Below are 22,109 nucleotides of genomic sequence, written 5' to 3'. Positions count from 1 at the left end.
AATCGTCATAGGGTATTGCTTTTCTTTGGTTATGTGGAAAGGTATATAGGTTTTGTGTGTGTGTGTGTATGGGAACGGGTAAAAGTGATGTTTAAAGTTACTAAAGATATAGGTTCACAATGAGAAATCGTGGATTCTAAAAGGTGCATTGTTCTTGCATTATGATGGGTGGGGACATATCCATTGCATTATCAAAACCGTGTTGTATTGTGAGCACAAACATAGAGGTTTTAGTGCAACAAGATTACTGTATGGGTATAGTAATTCCAGGTATGTATTGGCTATAAAATCAACGACAAGTGCATCAGTTGCAGCATAACAAGTGATACATGTTATTCTCTTCCAAAAGACTTGTGCAACACTTGACAACTCTTCCTTTCTTAACTCAATTAGACATAAAAGTAAACAAAAACACAATAAACTCTTTTTGGTATTTTTATCAATAAGTTGGTGTACAAGAAATTTAACATATACTATTTGTAATTTGTTAAGACTAGAATTCATCCCCTTCATTCCCATGCATTCACAAACATATCAATTCCATCCATTAGGTGTTCTAGGTTCAAATCATATTTTCCAATACATCAAGAACCACAATTCATGCATAGGTAGCCAAACCAAAACAAACATTAAGCATAGAAATTGAATACTAACATGAACTAAAAAAACATATATCATTAACATCACAAAATACATAAGAATTTCATGTTTTACAACTAATCTAAAAAAATAAAAGAATCTTCCATAGGAAAGAACTTAGAGTTCTACAAAATTAAAGAGATAGAAAAGAAATTATAACTAAAGAGAAAATACATGACCTTTACCAAGATTCTTGACAATTGTTTCATGCTCCAATTACGTTTCCCCTTCACATTTCCATCTTGAAATCATGATCTTAATATTTAATATAATTTCATATTTTTAAATACATTAAATTGGATTTTATATTATCATTTTTATTATTTTTTTTTCTTATTTTAATTATTATTATCTTTATTTTTATTATTTTATTTTTATTTTAATTATTTTTATTTTTATTTTTATTTTTATTTTTATTTTTTAATATACTATTAGAATAACATAAATTATATTCTAATAATTATTCAAATATAAGAATATATTAAATAATCTTAGAATTTAAAAAAAATTAAATAATTATTAAATTTTAAATTAAAAATGAAATTTCAAAAAAATTTATTAATCGGATTTCATTAACATATTAAAGAATTTCAAAATCCATAACGATTTTTTTTAAATCTTATTTTTTATTTAAAATTGATAATTTCTTAATTTAATTTAATATTTTAATAAAATTTAATATAGTTAAATATATTAAATCATATTTTATATTACTATTTTTCTTTTTATTTTTATTATATTTGTTTTTTTTTATTTTTATTATTAGTATTTTATTTTTATTATTTTAATATAATTATTATAATAATAAAAATTATATTTTAATAACCATTAAAATATGAATATATATGAAGTAATATTAAAATTTTAAATTAAATTACATTATTATAAATTTTAAATTAAAAAAAAAAACTTGTTAATCGAATTTTGAAATTCTTACGATTTCGAAATCGATTAAAAAATATAGAGTAACTTTATTAAGAAAATAAAAAGTTAAAAAATATTTATTAAGGTTAAAAAAAAACTTTCAAAACATTAGAGGTACAAAGTGAGATGTTAGAGGTGCATGTAAAAGGTCCACCCAATTCACATTGAAGCACAACCTTCTAAACCAATAAACATGTTTAACCTGATTACTTGTGTTTGTTCATCGAGCATCTGTTCTCCTTTTCCAAAGGACTGAGAACCATTTCTTAAAGGTATGTCTTTCTTAGAGATTGATTTCCTGATTTCGTCATTTTATTTTGATTAAATATATCTTTTAGTCTTTATATTTGATTTTCATTCTAAATTAGGTCCTCATGTTTTTTTTCTCAATTGCATCCTAATATTTGTAAATTTAAGGGAATTAAGCCCTCTTCGTTTAACGTCGTAGGCCAATTGAGAGGCTTAATTACCTCAAATTTACAAATATTAAAATGCAATTGGGATAAAAAAAACGGAGAACTTAATTACCTCAAATTTATAAATATTAGGATACAATTGGGACAAAAAACAACATGAAAACCTAATTGAAAATGAAAATCAAACATGAGGACTAAAACATATATTTAACCTTTTTACTTTTACTTTTGTTTTGCATTACGATGCATTATGATTTACAGATAAACAGTGTTTCCAAAGGAACACTGAACAATAAAGATAGAGATGACGAGGAAACATATGCTTTCGATGTTTAGGGTACTATTCTCTAAATACCCGTGTTGTCCAACATATACCTTAAAAAACAAAATCCCGAGGGTCCTGCTACCTTCCAGCCAAAACTAACCTTACTTTTTTGTTCTCCTTTCTCTACCACCGCTACCCTTTACACTGCCCTCTGTTGAATTGGCTCATCTTGCTCTGTTATGTTTTTTACAGGAGATTGGTTGTGTTCTTTTTAATTTTTTTAATTCGTTTCCAAAATTTTGTTTCCTTTTGTATTGCAGTTTCGTGTTTTTGTTACAAAATTGTTGCGGTTATTTTTGTCCATTTTACTGCAGGATGTAGAGTGTGACATGCTAATAATATTGTTAAATTTCAGTAACTGTCCCAATACAAAGTTTTTGATCAAGTTATCTTCTTGTTTGTGTTAGTAACGGTTTATCTTGGTATTACTGTTTTGCAGAATCGGGTGAATGGATACGGATTAAAAGGAAAGCCAATGATTATACAGTTTGGTCAGAATCCCGCTGCTGCTAAGTCTTGATTGAGTCCATGTATTGATGTATAACAGATGACTAATGATGCATTCTTAATTCACTCATGGCGAGAGGAATCTGCACTACCCATTAAGACCACAACATTCTGCAATGACAGTGATATGAATGCTAGTACGTATATTCTCCTTGGGCTTATGGATGCTATGTGAGTCTAGATTTCACATTGTTGGCAATAGGGGTTTTAAATGCTTACTAATATGATTGTAAGTGCAGACCAACATTCCCAATTGGAATGATTTATTAATCATATGATTCTTGGTTTGTTTTCCGCTTTGGAAGCAAAAGTATAGGGAGCTTGGATCCTGAAAGCGTTGCACAAACTATCACATTAAACTCTTCCATTGAATTACTGTATAGGGATGCTATCATTGTTATGTGTTGTCTTCCACAGATTGTCTCTAAGGCATAATTGCAGTTCCTAGCTTTGGTGCCAAAACTTACGCCGAGTGTCATTGCTGAATGTGGTAAACTTCCTTCGTTCTTTGAGATTGAAATTAATAGAAGTAGAGCATTCTACAAATTGTTAAAACATAAAGGTAATGTGTGAAGGAGTAGGCGATGCAAATGATTTGGACCATTTTCGATGAAAAATTTGATTTTATAGAAGACCCAAAAAATCCTTTATAAAGTTATAATGGAAACCATAACAGGTTATGGTGGAAACATTGTAGTCAAAAGAAGTACAATACCGCCACATATTGTAATGAAAAAGTAATGATATTAGGTCTAGAAATTCAAATAATAATAACATCAAAACATCACAAATTTGAAGTTCAAAACTTAAAATAACAACAAATCACAAAAGATCTAATCATCATATTCTTCATTCCCAATATAATTATCTATATTTATAATAAAGAATGATACAAGTATATATGACAACCAAACTTAAATATGGTAAATAGGAGATATTGTTAAAAAACAATATCTACCAATATCAAACAATATCAAAAGTCTATGTTTCCTTGTGCAATATATCTAACCGTCTTAATTATTATCATTCAATGAGGCATACCCCTCCTTCTCTTCCCCTTCTGAGAAAGCCTTGTCAAAGTTAAGTAATCTTTCAAACCCAGAATCAGAGCTATCATGCAATTCATTCTGAACCCTAATTTGAATCTTCTCTTTACCCTTCCTATTGGTGTTGGAGTTGCACCTGGACCTTTCTTAGAAGCATAGGAAGATTCAATAATAATACCACCACTTGATGGTTGCTTTCTTTTATTGGTTGTTTGTCTACTTGTATAAACTATTGGTCTTCCAATACCTGAAGTTTCTTAAAGAGTTGTACAATTAAGAGTGTGATCATCATAAAAAACCAACTCATTTTTTCTCTTATTGTAGCAGCAAGATTTATACAAAACATATCCATTGGAACTTTTCTTCCTTTGCTATTTCTCCCTTTATCATTACTAGTAATAGAAATTTAAATTTATCTTCCCTCTCATGATTATCATTGACTGAACTATATCTAGGATTGATGAAGCAGCTGGATGTTTTTTCTTTATATAATTTCTGAACTTCTTCCCTCCCATTTTTTTTAGTCTTGGTGCAAGCAACAACGTTGCCCTTCTTTGTCTTTAGATGCTCTTTTGCTATAGTAACTCCTCCTTTCATAACTTTTCCAAAATAATTACAAACAATTATATTTAAATTTGGCCCATCCATTGTGTGACAATGTTTCCAACATTGGTCACTGAAGGGGATATTCTTGAACTGCTTGATCATTGGCCATTATTATGGGTGGAAAAGAGGTGTATTTTCAAAAATAATTATACTGAAAGTGGAGTAGAAGAATAACATTGAAAGAAAAGCATACTTGCAATCAGAGGTTGGCAGTGACGACAACAATTGGCGGTTGGTGTTTGGCACTAAGCAGCTAGTTAGGACACAAGTCGAATGAGGAAGAAGATAGGAGTGTGGTTAAGGTTGTGCGTATTAGGTTAAATAAATTTTTATCAGCCTTGGCCCAATTTTTAACCATGCTTTTTAAACCCTCAGAAAACATATAACGTCGGAGCCTTGCAATTCAAGTTTATTATCTTGTGTTGTCGCTGCCCTTAGGGTTTCTTCACCCACTTTGTTGGTCTTTCATCTCCCCTAAAGTTTATTATCCGTCTTTGTCATTCTATGTTTGCCAATTGCTATGCAAGCCATGAGCTGTCATGAGAAACCCGTTTCGTTAACACCTTGTTGTGGGGTTGGAAAACCGCAAATGGTTTCCACCATGGCACACCATAGCTGAGATTTAGTAACAGTAGGACCATCAAACTAGCACTCGAATCTATTCCAAATTTGTTAATACTGCACTTGGTTTAGTTGTGTTCCTAGACTAAAGGTTAGGATTAACCTTATTAAAGGATTAGTAAGCTCTAGTAAAGGTAGGAATGAATTGTTATGTTTTGATCAATAAAAGAGGTTGACTCATTATTGTAAAAGTTAATAGTTATTGATCAACTATGGTCAATGTCAACCATAGTCAATGGTTGACCATAGTAAATCATTGTTAGTTTTAAATCTTTTTTACCGTTGTACACTGTGTATATTGTAGTATAAATACATTGTTGTACAAAACATTGAAAATGTGATATTCAAACTGTATTTCTTAGCCATCATAGATTCTTACCATCAAAGTATCGTTATAGAGGATGGAGAAAATCATTTAATAGGAGGACATAAGAATGTTGGGTTCCAAAATTATTGTATAGTGATAAAGTTTCTGAAAAAGTATAAGATATAAACAACAAATTTGGTAAGCCTTTTGCAAGAGATCTAGTCACAAGTGGGTGGAAGAAAAAGGTCAATATTGTTTTATTTGTCATATTTGAAGTCCTTGTACGATAGACATTTCCTTGATGTGATGCATATTGAAAAAATGTATTTGATATTGTGATAGGTACACTATTGAATGTTCCTGGAAATGTTCCTGGAAATTCTAAAGATGACATCAATATATCAAATGGGAATATGAACAGAATTGGCACCAATAAAAAAAAAAAAGTAAACATCAATATCTACCTCTAACGGCTCATACTCTATCTAGAAAAGAGAAAAATGTGTTTTGTATGTTTCTAGGAGTTAAAGTTCCAGAGGGGTACTCATCAAACATCAAGAACCTAGTATCTATGAAAGCCCTAAAGCTAATAGGTTTAAAGTCTCATGATCGTCGTAGAACATTTGTTATCGATAGACATACATTCCATTTTGCCTAAAAACATAAGATGGACCATAACTAAACTATGCTATTTCTTTAGAGCCATATGTAGCAAAGTGATTGACACTGAAGAATTACAAGCACTAAAAAGAGAAATTATTGTAACTTTGTGTGAGCTTAAAATGTTTTTCTCACCTTCTTTCTTTGACATAATGGTTCATGTTACCATTCACTTAGTTAAAGAGACACAATATTGTAGACTAGCTTATATAAGATTGATGTATCCAACGGATCATTATATGAAGATATTAAAGGGCTATGTGAAAATTTGAAGTTCAACAAAAAGATGTATAGTGGAACAATATGTACTTAAGAAGCTATTGAATTTTGTACTGATTACCAATCAATAGGACTTTCAAAGTCTTGACACTTAACATGAACTACAGGAGAAGGAATTACTGAAAATACCATAATGACTATATCCCGTAAAGATTGGGAACAAGCTCAATTGTATATCCTATACAATGGCGATGAAGTTGAACCATATGATGAGAGACACAAAGACACACTAAAAAAATATAATCCAACTTAGACCACCAATTGGATAAGTAAAGAATACAATGCATCTTTTATATAATGCCTAAAAGGCCACACTTTTGTAGAGTTAAATTTGAAATCCTCTTTAATTTATGACAGATTGAGATGGTTAACAAATGGTCCAAATTTTCAAGTCTTTTCTTACGATGGTTATATGATTAATGTGTGCATATTTTATACTAAAGAATGAGATAATCAAAGTACTATGCAAAATAGTGGTGTCACTTTGGTTGGTAAATCTATGCATATCTCAAGTGCTAAAAGATAGAAGTCTTATATATGCAAATATGTCGTATTTATAAGTAATTGAACATATATGGGAGTTGAATTACATGTATTTCGAGGACCCATATTTGGTTGCAAGTGGGTTGATAACAATAATGGAGTCTGACAAGATGAGATATGATTTATGCAAGTGAATTTTAATAAAGTCGGACGTCACTGATCCTGTTGATGTCAATTGTGTTGTTGACCAATAAAATAAACGATCCTGCCAATGATGATATAGAGGATAAAGATATAAATATTGAAGATGATCCTTTGTATGACATATCATATGATGATGATCCAACAACAGATGATATCTTGTATAAGAGAGATGATCATGACGAAGGGATTTTGATAAGTCCATAATTTTGTATCAACAAGAAACCTAATCATTTAAAGTTCAATTCAAAGAAGAAAAGGTTGGAGTTATAACTTTTTATTTGTATGTCTTTCCCTTTATACTAATGTTATCCCTTTTTTTTGTGAATCACTTTTATCACAATTAAATATCATCTCTTAGGTTCTAATGTTGATACATGTAATCTAGTTGGAGATGTCATCATGTACATGTGATAAAAGTGATTCACAAAAAAGGAGATAGTTTCAATAAAAAGGGAAAAACATAAAAATAAAAAATTATAAATCCAATCTTTTCTTTTTTGAACTGAACTTTAAATGCCTAAGTTTCTTGTTGACACAAAATGATGGATTTATCCAAATCTCTTCGTTATGACCATCACTCTTATACAAGTTATCATCTGTAATTGGATCATTATCATATGATATATTATACAAATGATTATCTTCAATATTTATATCTTCATCCTTTATATCATCATTGGAAGGAAAGATCATTTATTTAATTGGTCAACAACACAATTGACCAATTAACATCAACAAGACTAGTGATAAAAAATTTGTTAAGCTTGTGATGCTAAAATAAATGGCTCATCTTTGTATCTGACTTTATAAAAATTCACTTGCATAAGTCTTATCTCATTTTGTCGAACTTCATTATTGTTATCAACCCACTTGCTACCAAATATGGATACTCGAAATGCCGTGTAATTCAACTCCCATATATGTTAAATTACTTAAAAATACAACATATTTGCATATATAGGACTTCTATCCTTAGTACTTGAGATATGCATAGATTCGGCAACCAAAGTGACGCCATTATTTTGCATAGTACTTTGATTATCTCCTTCTTTAGTGTAAAATGTACACCCCTTGATCATATAACCACTGTAAGAGAAGACTTAAAAATTTGGATCATTTGTTAACCATCTCAATTTATCATATATTAAAGAGACTTTGACTTTTGTATTTTACTCTACAAAAATGTGGCTTTTTAGCCATTATATAAAAGTTGCATTGTGTTCTCTACTTATCCAATTGTTAGTCTTAGTTGGATTTGATTTTCTTAGCATGTCTTTGTGTCTCTCAACATATGGTTTAACTTCATTGTCTTTGTGTAGGATATACAATTGAGCTTGTTCCCAATCTTTCCTGGATATGGCTACTTCCTATGGTTCTCGTTAAGTGTGGAGACTTTGAAAGTCATGTTGATTCAACATTAGAGAGGTACTCAGTACAAAATTCAATAGCTTCTTCATGTATACATCGTTCCCTTATACATCCTTCTAGGAAACTTCAAATTTTTACATAGCCCTTTAATGTCTTCATATATTGCTCCATAGATAATGCTCCATTGTATACATTCATCTCATATAAGCTGCTTCACACTATTGTGTCTCTTTAACTAAGTGAATGATAACATGAACCATTATGTCAAATAATAGTGGGAAATACATTCCAAGCTCACACAAAGTTACAATAATTTCTTTTTCTAGTGCTTGCAATTTTTTAGTGTCAATCACTTTTCTATATATGGCTCTAAAGAAATAACATAGTTTAGTTATGGTTCATCTTAACTTTTTAGAAAAATAGAATGTATGCCTATTGGTAACAAATGTTCCATGACTACATGACAGTCATGAGACTTTAACTCTATTAACTTTAGATGTTTAATAGATACTAGGTTCCTGATGAGTACTCCTCTAGATACTAGGTAACAAATCTTTCATGATAACATGACAGTGATGAGTACTCTTGAACTGAAATTTACAAAACACAATTTTCTCTTTTCTAGATAGAGTATGAGTTGCTGGAGGTAGATATTTACGTTTACCTTTCTTTATTGGTGCTAATTTTGTTTGAATTTCCATTTGAAGTCGGTTTAACCTTGCACTAATGTCATCCTTAAACTTTCCAAGAACATTCAGCATTGTATCTATTACACTATCAAATACATTTTTTTTTAATATGTATCACATCAAGGAAATGTGTAACATACAAGGACTTCCAATATGGCAAATAAAAAAATATTGACTTTTTCTTCCACCCACTTGTGACTAGATCACTTGTAAAATGCTTACCAAATTTGTTGTTTATATCCTTTGCTTAAACTTTATCACCATGCGACAATTTTAGAGTTCTAAGTTCTTTTGTCTTCCCATTAAATAATTTTCTGAGCATCCTCAATAACAATGCTTTGAAGGTAAGAAATATTTTTTTCGTACCAAGTTGCAATTGCACCTAATATGTATTATCTTCACATATAAGGCATGCACATTTCCCTTTGACACTATATCCAAATTGATTACCATATGCTAAAAAATCATTAATTTTGCCAAACTAGCAGGAAACTTTCTTCCTAATACCCGTCATACACCTTTGTTTCACATATCCTTAAAGTCTTCAATAAGAGGTGCCAAGTATATGTTTGTGTCATTCCGTGATTGTTTCAAACCTAGAATTAACATGGATAACATCATGGACTTCCTTTTCATGCATAGTCATGGAGGTAGATTATATATAATCAAAACCACAGCCACCGGCTATGCTAGTTGCTTTGCGTACCATATGGATTTATTTCATCAATAGACAAAGTAAGAAGTAAGTTTCGAGGTTCTTTCCCAAAATTAGGATAATCATGGTCAACTTTTGCCATTGAGGAGAATCCGAAACTTTCCATCACATATTGTTAGGTTCCTTTATTCAGGAAACCTAGACAATAACCTCTCTTCTCACTCACACTCCACAGCAGAGGATATATTGTATGTATCGGTATTTTATTCAATCTGTAGTGTAAAGAAAGAAGAAAATTCAAATAAATGTTCCCCATGGAAGCCTTCCTTCCTACACTGGCCAAAAGGTGCAGTCTAAACCCAAAACAAAATATCTGCCCCCCTCCTCAGCCAACTCAGCTTTTATTTATAGTCTCTCTTTCCCCTATATATATATATACACACACACACACGTTCGGCCCTTCACAACCTCCTCCCTTGTAATCACTGTTCAGTATTAATATATATACTGAACAGTAACCTAAACAACAACCTTACTTCCCTCCTCTTATACCTTTAGCTTCCTAACATTACCCTCCTTTTAACATCAATCTTATCCTCAAGGTTGAAGTCCAAACCACCCTCTTGCTCTGTATTAAGACTTGGGATATCTACTCCCTTTTCTGCTGCTAGTTCCTTTGCTGTAGCACTTTTTAGGGGCTTTGCAAATTCATGATAAACTGAAGGAGTAGCCACTTGACAGATGTAGTGCAGAAAGGCATATCCGTCCAGTTCGACAATAAGTTGAAAATTTCATTCCCAGTGCATATTCAAAAAGAACTGGAATAAGCCAGTCACCATGGTCAGTTTCCTATAAATCAAAGCTTGATAGAACATTAGCCTTGCTACCGCACTCCAGTAGAGTACCAGATGTTGTCTCCTTGCAGGCATTGTGCATTGACTCTGTCTCAACAGAGTTAACTTGATCACTTTCAAAAAATATAAACCAAGGTAAGAACATGATACCAGCATGAATATAAGCATTTAACAAGGTAATTATGCATATGTTTTCAATTTTAGGTCTGCTAGTCATGGTCCCCTAGTCAATCTTGACTAGTTTGAGTATTATAAACCATTTTTGTTTCCCCTAGTCCATTATGATTAGTCTGAGTATTATAAATCACTCATGGTTCCTACATATTGTCAATTACTCCTGGTTCCCTAGTCTAGCCTGACTAACACAAGTTTAATGAGTCTTTCAATACAAACACAATTAATGTTTGATTACAAATACATATTGAATAAACTCTCGTGGAGAGAATTAATACAATAGAAAACAATCATGAACTCATGAGGTTCCTTTTCTTATGTTAAATAACATTAGATGATATAAGCTCATGAAGCTCTTTCTTTCTTTTCTTCTTTTCTCATTTTTTGAATGAGCATCAGGCATTGTAAACTTCAGAATAGATATTCAATAATTAGCTTTTTGTTCTTTTTTTTCATCTTCTCTTTTATTCTTCTCTTTTACTTTTCTTTTTTCTTCTCTTCTTTCTCTTACTTCTTCTCTTCCTTTCATCCTAGAAGCTTCAAACATTGTAGGATTAGAGATAAAGTACAATGTTGAATCTGGTTATAGCTTTCTCTTCACATTTTATCTTCCTTGAGCTTGGCTTCATCATTTCTCTCGGGTTGAAGAGCATAAAACAATATAAGCATTAAGGTAGAGTAGAGCTAGTATTTAATGATCTTTCTTGTGCATACTCTCTCTTTTTCTCTTATATTTTCTCTCTTCTATTTTTCATCTCTTCTTTCTTCTATTTCCAACAACTTCTTTTCTGTAGTTGATCTTCATTATATAGGCTTTCTTTAGAGATGATTGTTGGACAGAGTTGATTTGAAGATAGGTTTCATAGCCTTTTTCGTAGCTTGATCAGACTTAGGTCTACGTTGTAGAACAACAGTTTTTTTTTTTCACAAAAATAGCTTATACGGTCCTTCTCGGCTAGAGGCTTTGAAGAGATATTCTTATTTCTCAACGTCTCTTTGTTTAGAGCTTTCAGATAAAGCTTGATACTGCCATTTCCTGCACAGATAAAGAGAACACAATATGCAAGCACAAAAACACTTTTTTTTTATAGTATTAAATATTTTATCCATTGAACATTGTAAAGTATATTAAGTGTTCAGAGCATTCTTTTATATGTCAATGTCATTTAATTAATGCATCATTAATGGTAAAACATACAACATGTATAATCATTAGATGATATAAAACATTATATGTTTCTTCATAAGCTATAGCATTTAGTAGTCATTCCTTAGACGATGTATTCTTTAAAATGTTGTCTTTTGATCATGCATATATTGTTTTACTTCAGACGTAAAGATGTTTGGATAACCTGTTACAAGTTTTCTTCCGGTTAGCATTAGTTTAAGTAATGTTTCTCTTGATAGGATGTGTATCTTTTATCCTTACTTTCTTCTTAAGCATTCTAGTTATTAGATGCATATATATGTTTTTCGATATTGTTTAGCAACTTTCGTTAGATGATACATTCTATAAGACTTCTGCTTGATAAAACATTGTTTGAGTTTCAAACAAACACTACTCTTAGTAAGATACTCTTTCTAACGAGTTGACCTTTTAAACGTTTAAAACATTTTTTCTTACACATCATCTATTAAAAGTCAATTTCTTTCTTCTCTACAAACAATATTTCATTAAGTGTAATTTGATAAGCTTTAAAATTTGAGTTACTAGACATTGACTTTGTCTAAAAAAAACTCAAAAAAATAAATTTGAAAACATTTTCTCCACACCCACTTCTATAAATGAATTTATACCAACATTAGATTAATAAATAAACATAGGGCATATGATGTAAGTGTAGAATACATGGAAAACTACTTTTACAAACATAATCATTAAACTAAAAAATATGAATTCAAATTTTTTTGTTATCAAATAGTCTCATGAAAATATTTCGTGGTAGATGCTGCACTCCTGTTTCACTCAAACAGAATAAGAATATTGACAAAAATAAATAAATTAAGAAAAAAAGTCAACGGAGGAGAAAAAAGATGAATGATTTTCCACCTTAATACATATTCATTTTAAAATTACCTATATAAATGCATCATATTTACACAGATAGATAGCACGTTTTTTTTTTTTTTTGGTTCAGAATTCAGTTCTTTAAAAACCGAATTTTTTTACTTTCATTTTTTATAACGGTGGTCCTAATACTAGTCAGAATTTAATTTTCAGGGAACTGAATTTTGAACTAATTTTTTATTTTTATCTTTATTTTAAATTTGATTAAAATGAAAGGAGAAGAAAAAATAAAGAAATTATTAGTTTTTGTAATGAGAATATATGTATTTATATGTTTGAAATTTATTAAATTATACTTTTGAAATAATTTTCTTTATTTTTATTTAATAAAAAATATGAGACAAAATGTTAGAAATGATTTGTTTAATAATTTGTCTCTATTAATTTTGTAATAATTTTTTTTAATTATTTATAATATGATTTTGTGAGATGATATGTTTATAATATATATATATATATATATATATATATATATATTTAATTTCATTCTTGTTTTATAATTTTTCTTTTTAATTTGAGCTATTGTAATGATGAAATTGAATGAAATTCAAAATATATAACTGAATATAAAAATTGTTATTAATTCAACCAATTACACATAACAGAATTTATATTTAAAGAAAATAGAATTAAAAAAATTTTATAATATTGATGGTCTAAATCTTATATCATCCGGATATAACTCCAAGGTTGCATATATTTTCATTATTCGTGAGGTGTTGATGAAAGTATATTGAGACGAAAATTTTATTATATTTTCCAAGTGTAAGGATTCTTGAACCTCATATTTTGATCCTCATATTTTATTATATTTTGATCCTCTCCAACGTGGGTCTTGGTTTTTCCGTTAACTTTCGACTAACCCATCTCCACATGTTGAGCTATAAATATTTTTATGAGTGGCAATATGTATTAAGTTGAATGAGTGTTCTTTTGTATAATAAAACATTCCATGTGGAGGACTAAATTTTATATGTTGGTAGCCTTAAGCCCTAATATTTAAATCAACCTTGACATCAAAAGTTTATACTTTTTTCGTGTTGGAGAGGAAAAGTGTTAGAAGCATAGTTGTGGAAGCAGTGTTTATATTTGAGCTCATCAAATGTCTGCTTCATCTTCTTCTTGCAAATGCTTGGGTTCAGGGTTTCAACAGAGTTGTGGCACTTTCTGTAACGTATGATGTTACTTGTGCACTTTCTTTAACTTATTTTGTATTAGCAAAGGAAATATAACAAATAAGACAAATAAGACGACATTATTAAACATTAACAAATCACCTTTATAAATAAACAGACAATAACATTCCAAATATCAAATTACATTACATAACATTCCACTGACAAATTAACCTAGTTTCATCAACATTGATATCACAATTACATTACAAACACATATAATAACCACCATCCCCGTTAACACCTTCAACCACTTTTCCATACTAACAACAGTTTTCAATAAACATGCTATTTGTAGCTTTTCAACATCTCTCTCTTCCATCTTCATCAGCATTTGTTCCATCTTCATCAAACTTCCACCTACTTCTTTATTTCTTCCACTTTCTTCTACAGTGACCACATTTCCTTCATGAATTACATCTTCATTGCACCACTGAAAGAAGTTGCATCCAGAAGAACAATCTTCACTCTGACCCTGTCTAAGAAGAAAACACACTCCTTGAACGCAATCTTGACTCCCACCCTCTGGAAGAAGCACAAAACCACATTAAAAGTCGAATTATTGCATCCATTAAACTTACCTTGAACTTGGGGCATCCCAAAATTTTTTGCCTTTATTTTTAGGGGTTCTTGCAATGCGGAAGACTGCATTATGACCACAGAAGCAAGTGGGTTTTGCACCCTGCTGATACTGCCACAACTCTGTTGAAATCCCAAATCGAAACATTTGCAAGAAGAAGATGAAGCAGACATTTGATGAGCTCAAGTATAAACACTACTTCCACAACTCTGCTTCCAACACTCTTCCTCCCCAGCACGAACAAGTATAAGCTTTCGATGTCAGGGTTGATTTAAATATTAGGGCTTAGGGCTACAAACATAAAAAATTTAATTGTCCACGTAAAATGTTTCATTATACAAAAAAATACCCATTTAACTTAATACATATTGCCACATATAAAAATATTTACAGTTTACTATGTGCAAACGACGTGAGTCAAAAGTTAAGGAGAGAAATTTATTGTCTCAAATTAACAAATATTTGGATTCAATTAAGACAAAAAAAAAAACAAGAACCCAATTAAGATTCGTGAACAAATGTGAGGACCAAATCGCATATTTAACATATATATATATATATATATATATGTGTGTGTACAATTTTAAAATAAATATATGTTAAAAGAGAAAAAAAGAGCCAAATCCCTTTATCCAAAACCGCTCATCAAATCTAACGAAAACGCAACTCAAACACCTGTCGTCACGATCCACCGCAAGTGAGGGCCCCCCTCATACCCTGAAAGTCCCTTATCCAATGGCGATTAATCACCCAACCACAACAGTTCGCCGCGTGTCTTCCATGATCACTCTGCCGCCGTTGATTTCTGCGTCTCCCATCGCAGCCGTCCACTAAACAACAATTCAACGTTATCTACTCAGATTCCAAGCCCGCAACTTTACACGTCGATTTGCCATCACTTGTGGATAAAGTTCTTTTTCAGGGTTTTTCTCTTTCTTCTTATACTTCTCTCTCAAACAGAAACGCAGGTTTTTCTGGTTTGTTCGTTTGTGGTGGTTTCTGAAGCGAAGGAAAATTTAATGGCTGAAGTTTTGACCAAGGCGAGCCTGGTTTCTTCGTGGCATGGTAGTAGTCAACGCCACCATCGAAGACTATCCATGCTTCCCAATTCTTGTAACTTCGTTTCTGACGTTGGAAGGTTCCCTTCTCTCAAGTTAAAGTCTCAGATTCTCAGATCTTGGTCCTCTTCTTCAGAGTTTCATGGTAAAAAGCTTCTCTTTAACGTAAATAGAGCAATACCCAACAGGGTCAGTTCGCGGTTGAGAGCTTCTACTGCAACTCAGGTTTGTTATTTGACTACCCCTTGTGGGTTTAACTATACCCTTAATTTTAACTTTTTTTCTTTCGAGTAATTAGATCCTTTTTGTTGCCGGGAGTTTCGTTATTTTGCGTGACTTAAGAACCTTTTCATATGACTCTTGCAATTTTTTCTGAGGACTTAAGAACCTTTTCATTCTTTTTTAAATCTTGTTAATTTTCCTGCGAACTATTCAAATTATTTATGTATATATTTTTATTTCGTCAAGATTTTATGTTTGTCTCATGGTGTTTCTGAACATTTCTTGTGGAATTTTGCAGATGACCCATAGAATAGGTAAAGTTCAGAAATGGTGGGAAAAGGGGCTTCAGCCCAACATGAAAGAGGTGACTTCCGCCCAAGATCTTGTAGAATCACTGTTAAGCGCAGGGGACAAGTTGGTGGTGGTTGATTTCTTCTCTCCTGGTTGTGGTGGCTGCAGAGCCCTTCACCCTAAGGTATTCTTCGTCCCCTTGATCCAGTTCAAAGATCAACTCACATGACATTGTTTTATTTCATACTCTGTTAATTTGTGTTGTTGTTCTGATGTTCCTTGGGTTATGGTATGACAGATATGTCAACTGGCAGAGATGAATCCTGATGTTCAATTCCTTCAGGTAAACTATGAGGAGCAGAAGTCCATGTGTTATAGCCTCAATGTCCATGTTCTTCCCTTCTTCCGCTTCTATAGAGGTGCTCAAGGTCGATTATGTAGCTTTAGCTGCACCAATGCCACGGTTAGTATACATGCTATGTCAATTTTATTTCATATTATTATGCTTAATTTGGTTAATTCATATAATACGTGTTTGAAATTGGGTGACACAGCTATGTTTTCTGTTCTGTTTTGGCATTCAACTATTTGTTCATTGCTAAATGATTTATGATTTAGTAACACCGTTGAATTTGATCTAATTGCAGATCAAGAAGTTTAAAGATGCATTGGCTAAACACTCTTCAGATAGATGCAGCTTGGGCCCAACCAAAGGGTTAGAGGAGAAAGAGCTCCTTGCTCTTGCTGCCAACAGAGATCTTTCGTTCACCTTCTCACCAAATCCCTTACAACCTGAACATGCAGATGAAGACTTGGTTACTGCTTCCACTCCTGTTCTTAGTTCAGAATCTCTTCATTCATTGACTCTCATTTCTGAGGTCTCCAGAGAGAAAACCTTAGCCACTGCTGGGAGATGATGTGGTCAGTTTGCAAGCCAAACTCATCATCTCCCTTGTACAGTGTATAGGTTTGTTTTGGTGCAATATTTGTGAGAATGAAGATATCATTGCAGATAAAGTCTAGTATGACAGTATATGCATTGGGCATGTCTTTTTTGGATCCATGCCATGATTAGGCCAGATAGAAGTTGTGGAATTAGTTGTTACCCTTTTTTGTGTGAGGAGGATTCATTTCCTATTGTTGTAAAAAGGAATGTCATTATATTCATCAATGGAAAGTTTGTATTTTTTCTTTTCTGAAACTACTTGTAATATTCAATAATTTCCTGAAGTAGGAGGTAGTACTGATGCCAAGTGCATGTTAAGGATATGAGGTATTGTGGTTCTGAGTGCGATCACGTTTTGATTTGAAGAATTTGTGGTTGTGTTTCTTTTACCTGAATAAACATTCCAGAACCATTTTCAAAAAAAGTAGAACATCAGGTAGAGAAGCCTGCCATTTGTGAACTTTTGCATGGTGCCACTACTCATTTATCTTCTTCACGTCACTTCCACGCCTCTATTCAACAAATAAAATATTTAGGTTCATAAAAGTAGCGTATAATTCTAATACATATTAGTAGTTTTGGCTTGACTACTTTTTATAAGATTGATAACGAAATTAATTAGATTATCATAGATAAGAAAAGATTAATTAAGTTCGAATTATTTTATTTTTTTGTGAAAGTTTATTTCATTGAACATGTAATTTTTTTTATTTTTTGTTTAAGTATTTTATTATTTAAATTTTATCGTGATAATTTAGTATTATTGCTATTTTTCTCTCTAACTCATCTTAATTTGTCCTTTTTTATCTTTTTTAATTTATCAATCAACTAATTTCATTTTTCTTCAATAAGATACTTAAATAGAAAAAGAAAAACAAAATTTTCTAACATAGATTCAATTAAGAATTGAAAAAGACTTATTAAACCTAAAAAATTATGGTGAAATAAAGATTGAGCAATATGTTAAAAGGATATATGGTTAGAAAGAAGAAAATTAGCAGCGGAGGAAGGTGAAGGTAAAGGTGAAGGTGAGAGGGATGCATATTGAATAGAGAAAGGAAGGTAGAAGAAAGTGTGGGTTGGAAATATTTAGGGAAATGAAAGGAAGATGGTGGTTGGAGATTTGGATCCGTGACGCAAAACCAGAAAAAGGAAGAAAATTAGAACAAACATCCACATGCCTACATTCTGCTCCACCCCTTTTCCTCTTTCCTTTTCTTTTATACAATAATTTCATTTCAAATAATATTAAAATTCTTTTTTATCAATATAATATTACTTCCAGTACCTTCTCGTTATTTTTTTTTTATTTTTTATGTATACGAGTTTGTCTCTTTTTATTGTTTAAACTTTTGTAATGCTGAACTAGTCAAGAGTATTTTGAATCCATTTAAAGATATAAACAATTAGATTAAATTTTAGGTTTAATGTCACTGTAGGTTACTATTCATGACATCAAATAGGTCTCTTTCTTTTTTGACTTTTTAATTGAGTTCTTATTTTTATAAAATTGGATCAAATAAAGGTTTTTCGTCAAATTATTAAACATTGTTAAGTTGGGTGTTATGTGGCATGTTGACACTGTAATTTTTTGGGTTAAATATGCTTTTAATCCCTTAAGTATCACTGGTTTTTGGTTTTAGTCCCTATTCAAAACATTGATGGCATTTGATCCTCTTAGTTCTGAAACTATTACAATTAGTCCTTAAAATTGGACGGCGTTAAATTTTTGTATGATGTGGCTAACGGTGAGCCAGGTGTGTGCCACGTTTTTTTTTTTTTCTGAAATTTTTTCCACGTTTTTTCCAAACCCTTCCTTCATCACAATCTCCAACAGAAACCCTAACCCTCCTCCACCATCTTCTCCCCAGCCGCTGCCAACTTCATGCTCGTCGGCCACCACGCGCACACCGCCAAAAGGCCGCCACCACAAAAGCGACCTCAGCCCTCACCGACCACCACGAGCTCGCGCCTCCACCATACTCGCATCAGGAAAGTCCTCCGTCAATGCATATCACCGTCTCCTTAGCATGCCACCGCCATTGCGAGACCAGACACAAGCCGACGCGCCACCGTTCATCATCACCATGCTGCCAATGCCTTTTCTCGCTCATCGTCGGCATCCTTTTCGTACCGCAGCAACACCACCATGGAAGCATCTCCATTCTCGCATTCACCATCAAACCCCAATCGCAAAACGCGATCTCCTTCCTCGCATCTTCACAATCATCTTCTTCCCAGATGCACCACCACCTGCAACCAAAATCAGACCTACAGAAACCATATTTAACACCATGCATTTGCGAAAGGGGAATCGTCCTCTGCATTTGTGAAATCCAAATGAAAATTGGGGAAAGTTGAGGTTTAGGGTTTGTGGGAGAAAAGAGAAGCGTTGTTGTTTGATTCGAAGCGCGATTGTTGGTCGATGAAGAACATCGGCGGCAAATAACGTTGCATGTGCGACTGGAACAAGTTGAAGCACGAGGTGATCAGTGGGACCTTGTGTCGTGCGAGGCTGAAGCATGTGGTGAGTGAAGGTTAATTTGAACGAAGGTCAGTGTTTGTGCTTTATCGTCTTGCTTTTTATAGTTGGGAAAGTACAATATTCGGTGGTGGTCCCCCATTGATGTATGGTTTAGTGTGCGTTTGGTTAAGTGCGTTTTAATGGTCCCTCATGGATGTTTAAAGTTATTTGAGTTTGTGTGAGTGCGTTTTGTTATTGTTTTAATATTTTTTTTGTCGTCATATGTTTGCATAATAGGTGTATGTAGATATATTTATATTGTGTTGTGTGTAACGAAGGACGCTATTGACTGTTGTTTCCACCATGGAGGGAAGTTCATTAATGATGATAGCTTGAAGTATGAAGGGGAGACAACAACTTTGTCCTTTGACCCTGATATGTGGAGTTATTTTGTGGATGTTAATGTAGTGAAAAGTTTTGGATATGATAATTTTAAACATTTATGGTATTGTGTAGGAGGGGGTTTAGTGTTGGAAAATAGGTTGAAAGAATTTATTGATGACATAGGTGTCATGCATATGGCTAACTTAGTTAGGCTTAATGGTGAGGTTCATTTATACGTTAAACATGTTGTTTCTGAGGCTGAAGTGTTACATATGCTTGAATATGTTACTAATGATGAAGGAGAAGTTGAAGGTCATGGTGAAGTACAAGAAGAGGGTGAAGAAAATGGTGATGGTGTTGAAGTAGATGGTGAAGTTGATGGTGACTTACAAGAGGTGCATGTGGGTGAAGAACATGGTCATGGTGTTGAAGTACAACTTGAAGGTCATGGTCACGTACAAGAGTTGCATCAGCTTGAAGAGGATGTTCATAGTGTTAAAGTTGAAGTTGAAGGTCATGTTGATGGTGACGAAGAGCAAGAATTGAATGTGTGTGAAAGAGTTGTGGAGGATGAAGTTGATCTTTGTAATTGGAGTACATTTACTGATGAAGGTGATGAAGATGGAAATAATGAGTGCTTAAAGGGGCTAGTAGATGTGAGTGTTGAATGTGAGATGGTGATATAGACGGTAATGTGAAGTAGAAGTAGAAAGTCTTTCTGATAGTGATGATGTGAGTTTTGAATGTGATGATCATGATGATAGAGGTTTGTCAGATGAGGAGTGGGAATCTGAGAAATTACTAAGTGCAACAAATAGTGATGAAGAGGGTAATGACAGTGAAGGTTATGGGAGGTTTAGTACTTTTTGTATGCCAAAAAATATGGTAGACTTTACATGGGAAGTAGGGACTTTTTTTGCAGATAAGCAAGACATTTTAGATGTTGTAAGAGGATATATGATTATGCACATGAGTTGTTGGGAAGAAATCCAAGATCTACAGTTAAGGTGCATGTTGAGGATAATGCGGGTGAGGTAATTTTCAAGAGATTTTATTGTTGTCTGAAGGCATGCAAAGACAGTTTTGTCTATTGTAGGCCAATAATTGGATTAGGTGGAGCTTTTTTGAAAGGGAAGTATGGTGGTGCTCTGTTAACAGCTGTTGGGAGAGATGGAAATGAGCAAATGTTGCACATTGCATATGCGATGGTAGAAGTGGAAAACAAAGATTCATGGTCGTGGTTTTTGAATATTTTGATTGATGATCTTGGTGATGAAGAAGTATATTCATCAATCACTTTTGTGTCAGACCAACATAAGGTAATAATCATATTTAATTTGGTTTTTTCCTACCTCAATTCCTTAGTTATATATGGTCATAAATGTTCTTTTTAATTTTAAAACCACAGGGTTTACTACCAGTCATACAATAGCTACTCCTCGGTGTTGACCAGAGGTTTTGTGTGAGAAACTTATATTTTAACTTTAGGAAGAAATGTCTTGGTAAAAATATGAAAAAACTTATGTAGAGGGCAGCTACTGCCACTCATCCACAAAATTGGGAGAGGGAAATGAGAAACATTAAAGATGTCAATGAAGACACATTCAAGCATTTGATAGCCATCCCTTTAAGGTTTATCTTTTGTGCTTTCTAATTTATAACACTTATTGTATTAAGTTCGTTTATGCAAATGTTTGAATATTGATCATATCATGTTGGGGTGATGGGGGAAGAGCCGAACGGCTACAGGCAGTGGGGGTCGTCCGGTTGAGTGCTTTATTTCAGCACTTCATTTTCATTGTTATTATAGATACTGGTCAAGGTCCAAATTTAGTTCAACACCAAAATCTGAAACATTGGTCAACAATATGAGTGAGGCTTTCAATAGTGTCCTAGTTCATACCAAGACTAAACCAATCATAACAATGCTGGAAGAAATTAGGGTGTACATCATGAAAAGATGGGCAAAAAATAGGTCTCAGATACAGTCCTTTACAGGATCAATTTGTCCAAACATCCAGACTAGATTTATAAAGGAATCCTAATCAACCAAGAACTAGATTCCTAGGTAAACTTTCTTCTCCACTTCTGAATTGTATAATACTTTCTGCATTCATTGTTATAAACTTTCTTAATTTTTGTTCACAGTTGGTCAGCAAATAAA

At 32.6% G+C, this 22,109-nt stretch overlaps 1 protein-coding gene across 2 annotated transcripts; it reads left to right on the top strand.

The window, feature by feature from the left end:
* The first annotated feature begins 1,762 nt into the window (after nt 1-1,762).
* LOC106753897 (thioredoxin-like 1-1, chloroplastic) lies at nt 1,763-17,352 on the top strand. 2 transcript variants are annotated; one of them, XM_022777655.1, is made up of 6 exons: nt 1,763-1,835; nt 2,744-2,948; nt 15,541-15,863; nt 16,159-16,335; nt 16,450-16,614; nt 16,799-17,352. In XM_022777655.1, exons 2-6 carry the CDS (start codon nt 2,852-2,854, stop codon nt 17,066-17,068), a joined length of 1,032 nt encoding a protein of 343 aa, XP_022633376.1. In that variant the 5' UTR covers nt 1,763-1,835; nt 2,744-2,851; the 3' UTR covers nt 17,069-17,352. The 2 variants fall into 2 exon arrangements, with proteins under 2 accessions (XP_022633376.1, XP_014491252.1); XM_014635766.2 differs by lacking the exon at nt 1,763-1,835 and having other exon boundaries at nt 2,352-2,948.
* The last annotated feature ends 4,757 nt before the right edge of the window (nt 17,353-22,109 follow it).

Source organism: Vigna radiata, unplaced genomic scaffold (genome assembly GCF_000741045.1).
Source record: "Vigna radiata var. radiata cultivar VC1973A unplaced genomic scaffold, Vradiata_ver6 scaffold_7, whole genome shotgun sequence".
Classification (NCBI taxonomy): Eukaryota; Viridiplantae; Streptophyta; class Magnoliopsida; order Fabales; family Fabaceae; genus Vigna; species Vigna radiata.
Note: the sequence above shows the minus strand (reverse complement) of the source record. Positions and strands in the feature narration are given on the sequence as shown.

What these genes read in the sequence shown, in the direction of transcription:
- LOC106753897 (XM_022777655.1), top strand. Translation starts at nt 2,852, where the DNA reads ATGACTAATGATGCATTCTTAATTCACTCATGGCGAGAGGAATCTGCA. An exon ending in TGACAGTGATATGAATGCTA is followed by an intron (nt 2,949 to 15,540) that starts GTACGTATATTC and finishes TCTCTCAAACAG; the next exon opens with AAACGCAGGTTTTTCTGGTT. An exon ending in GAGCTTCTACTGCAACTCAG is followed by an intron (nt 15,864 to 16,158) that starts GTTTGTTATTTG and finishes GGAATTTTGCAG; the next exon opens with ATGACCCATAGAATAGGTAA.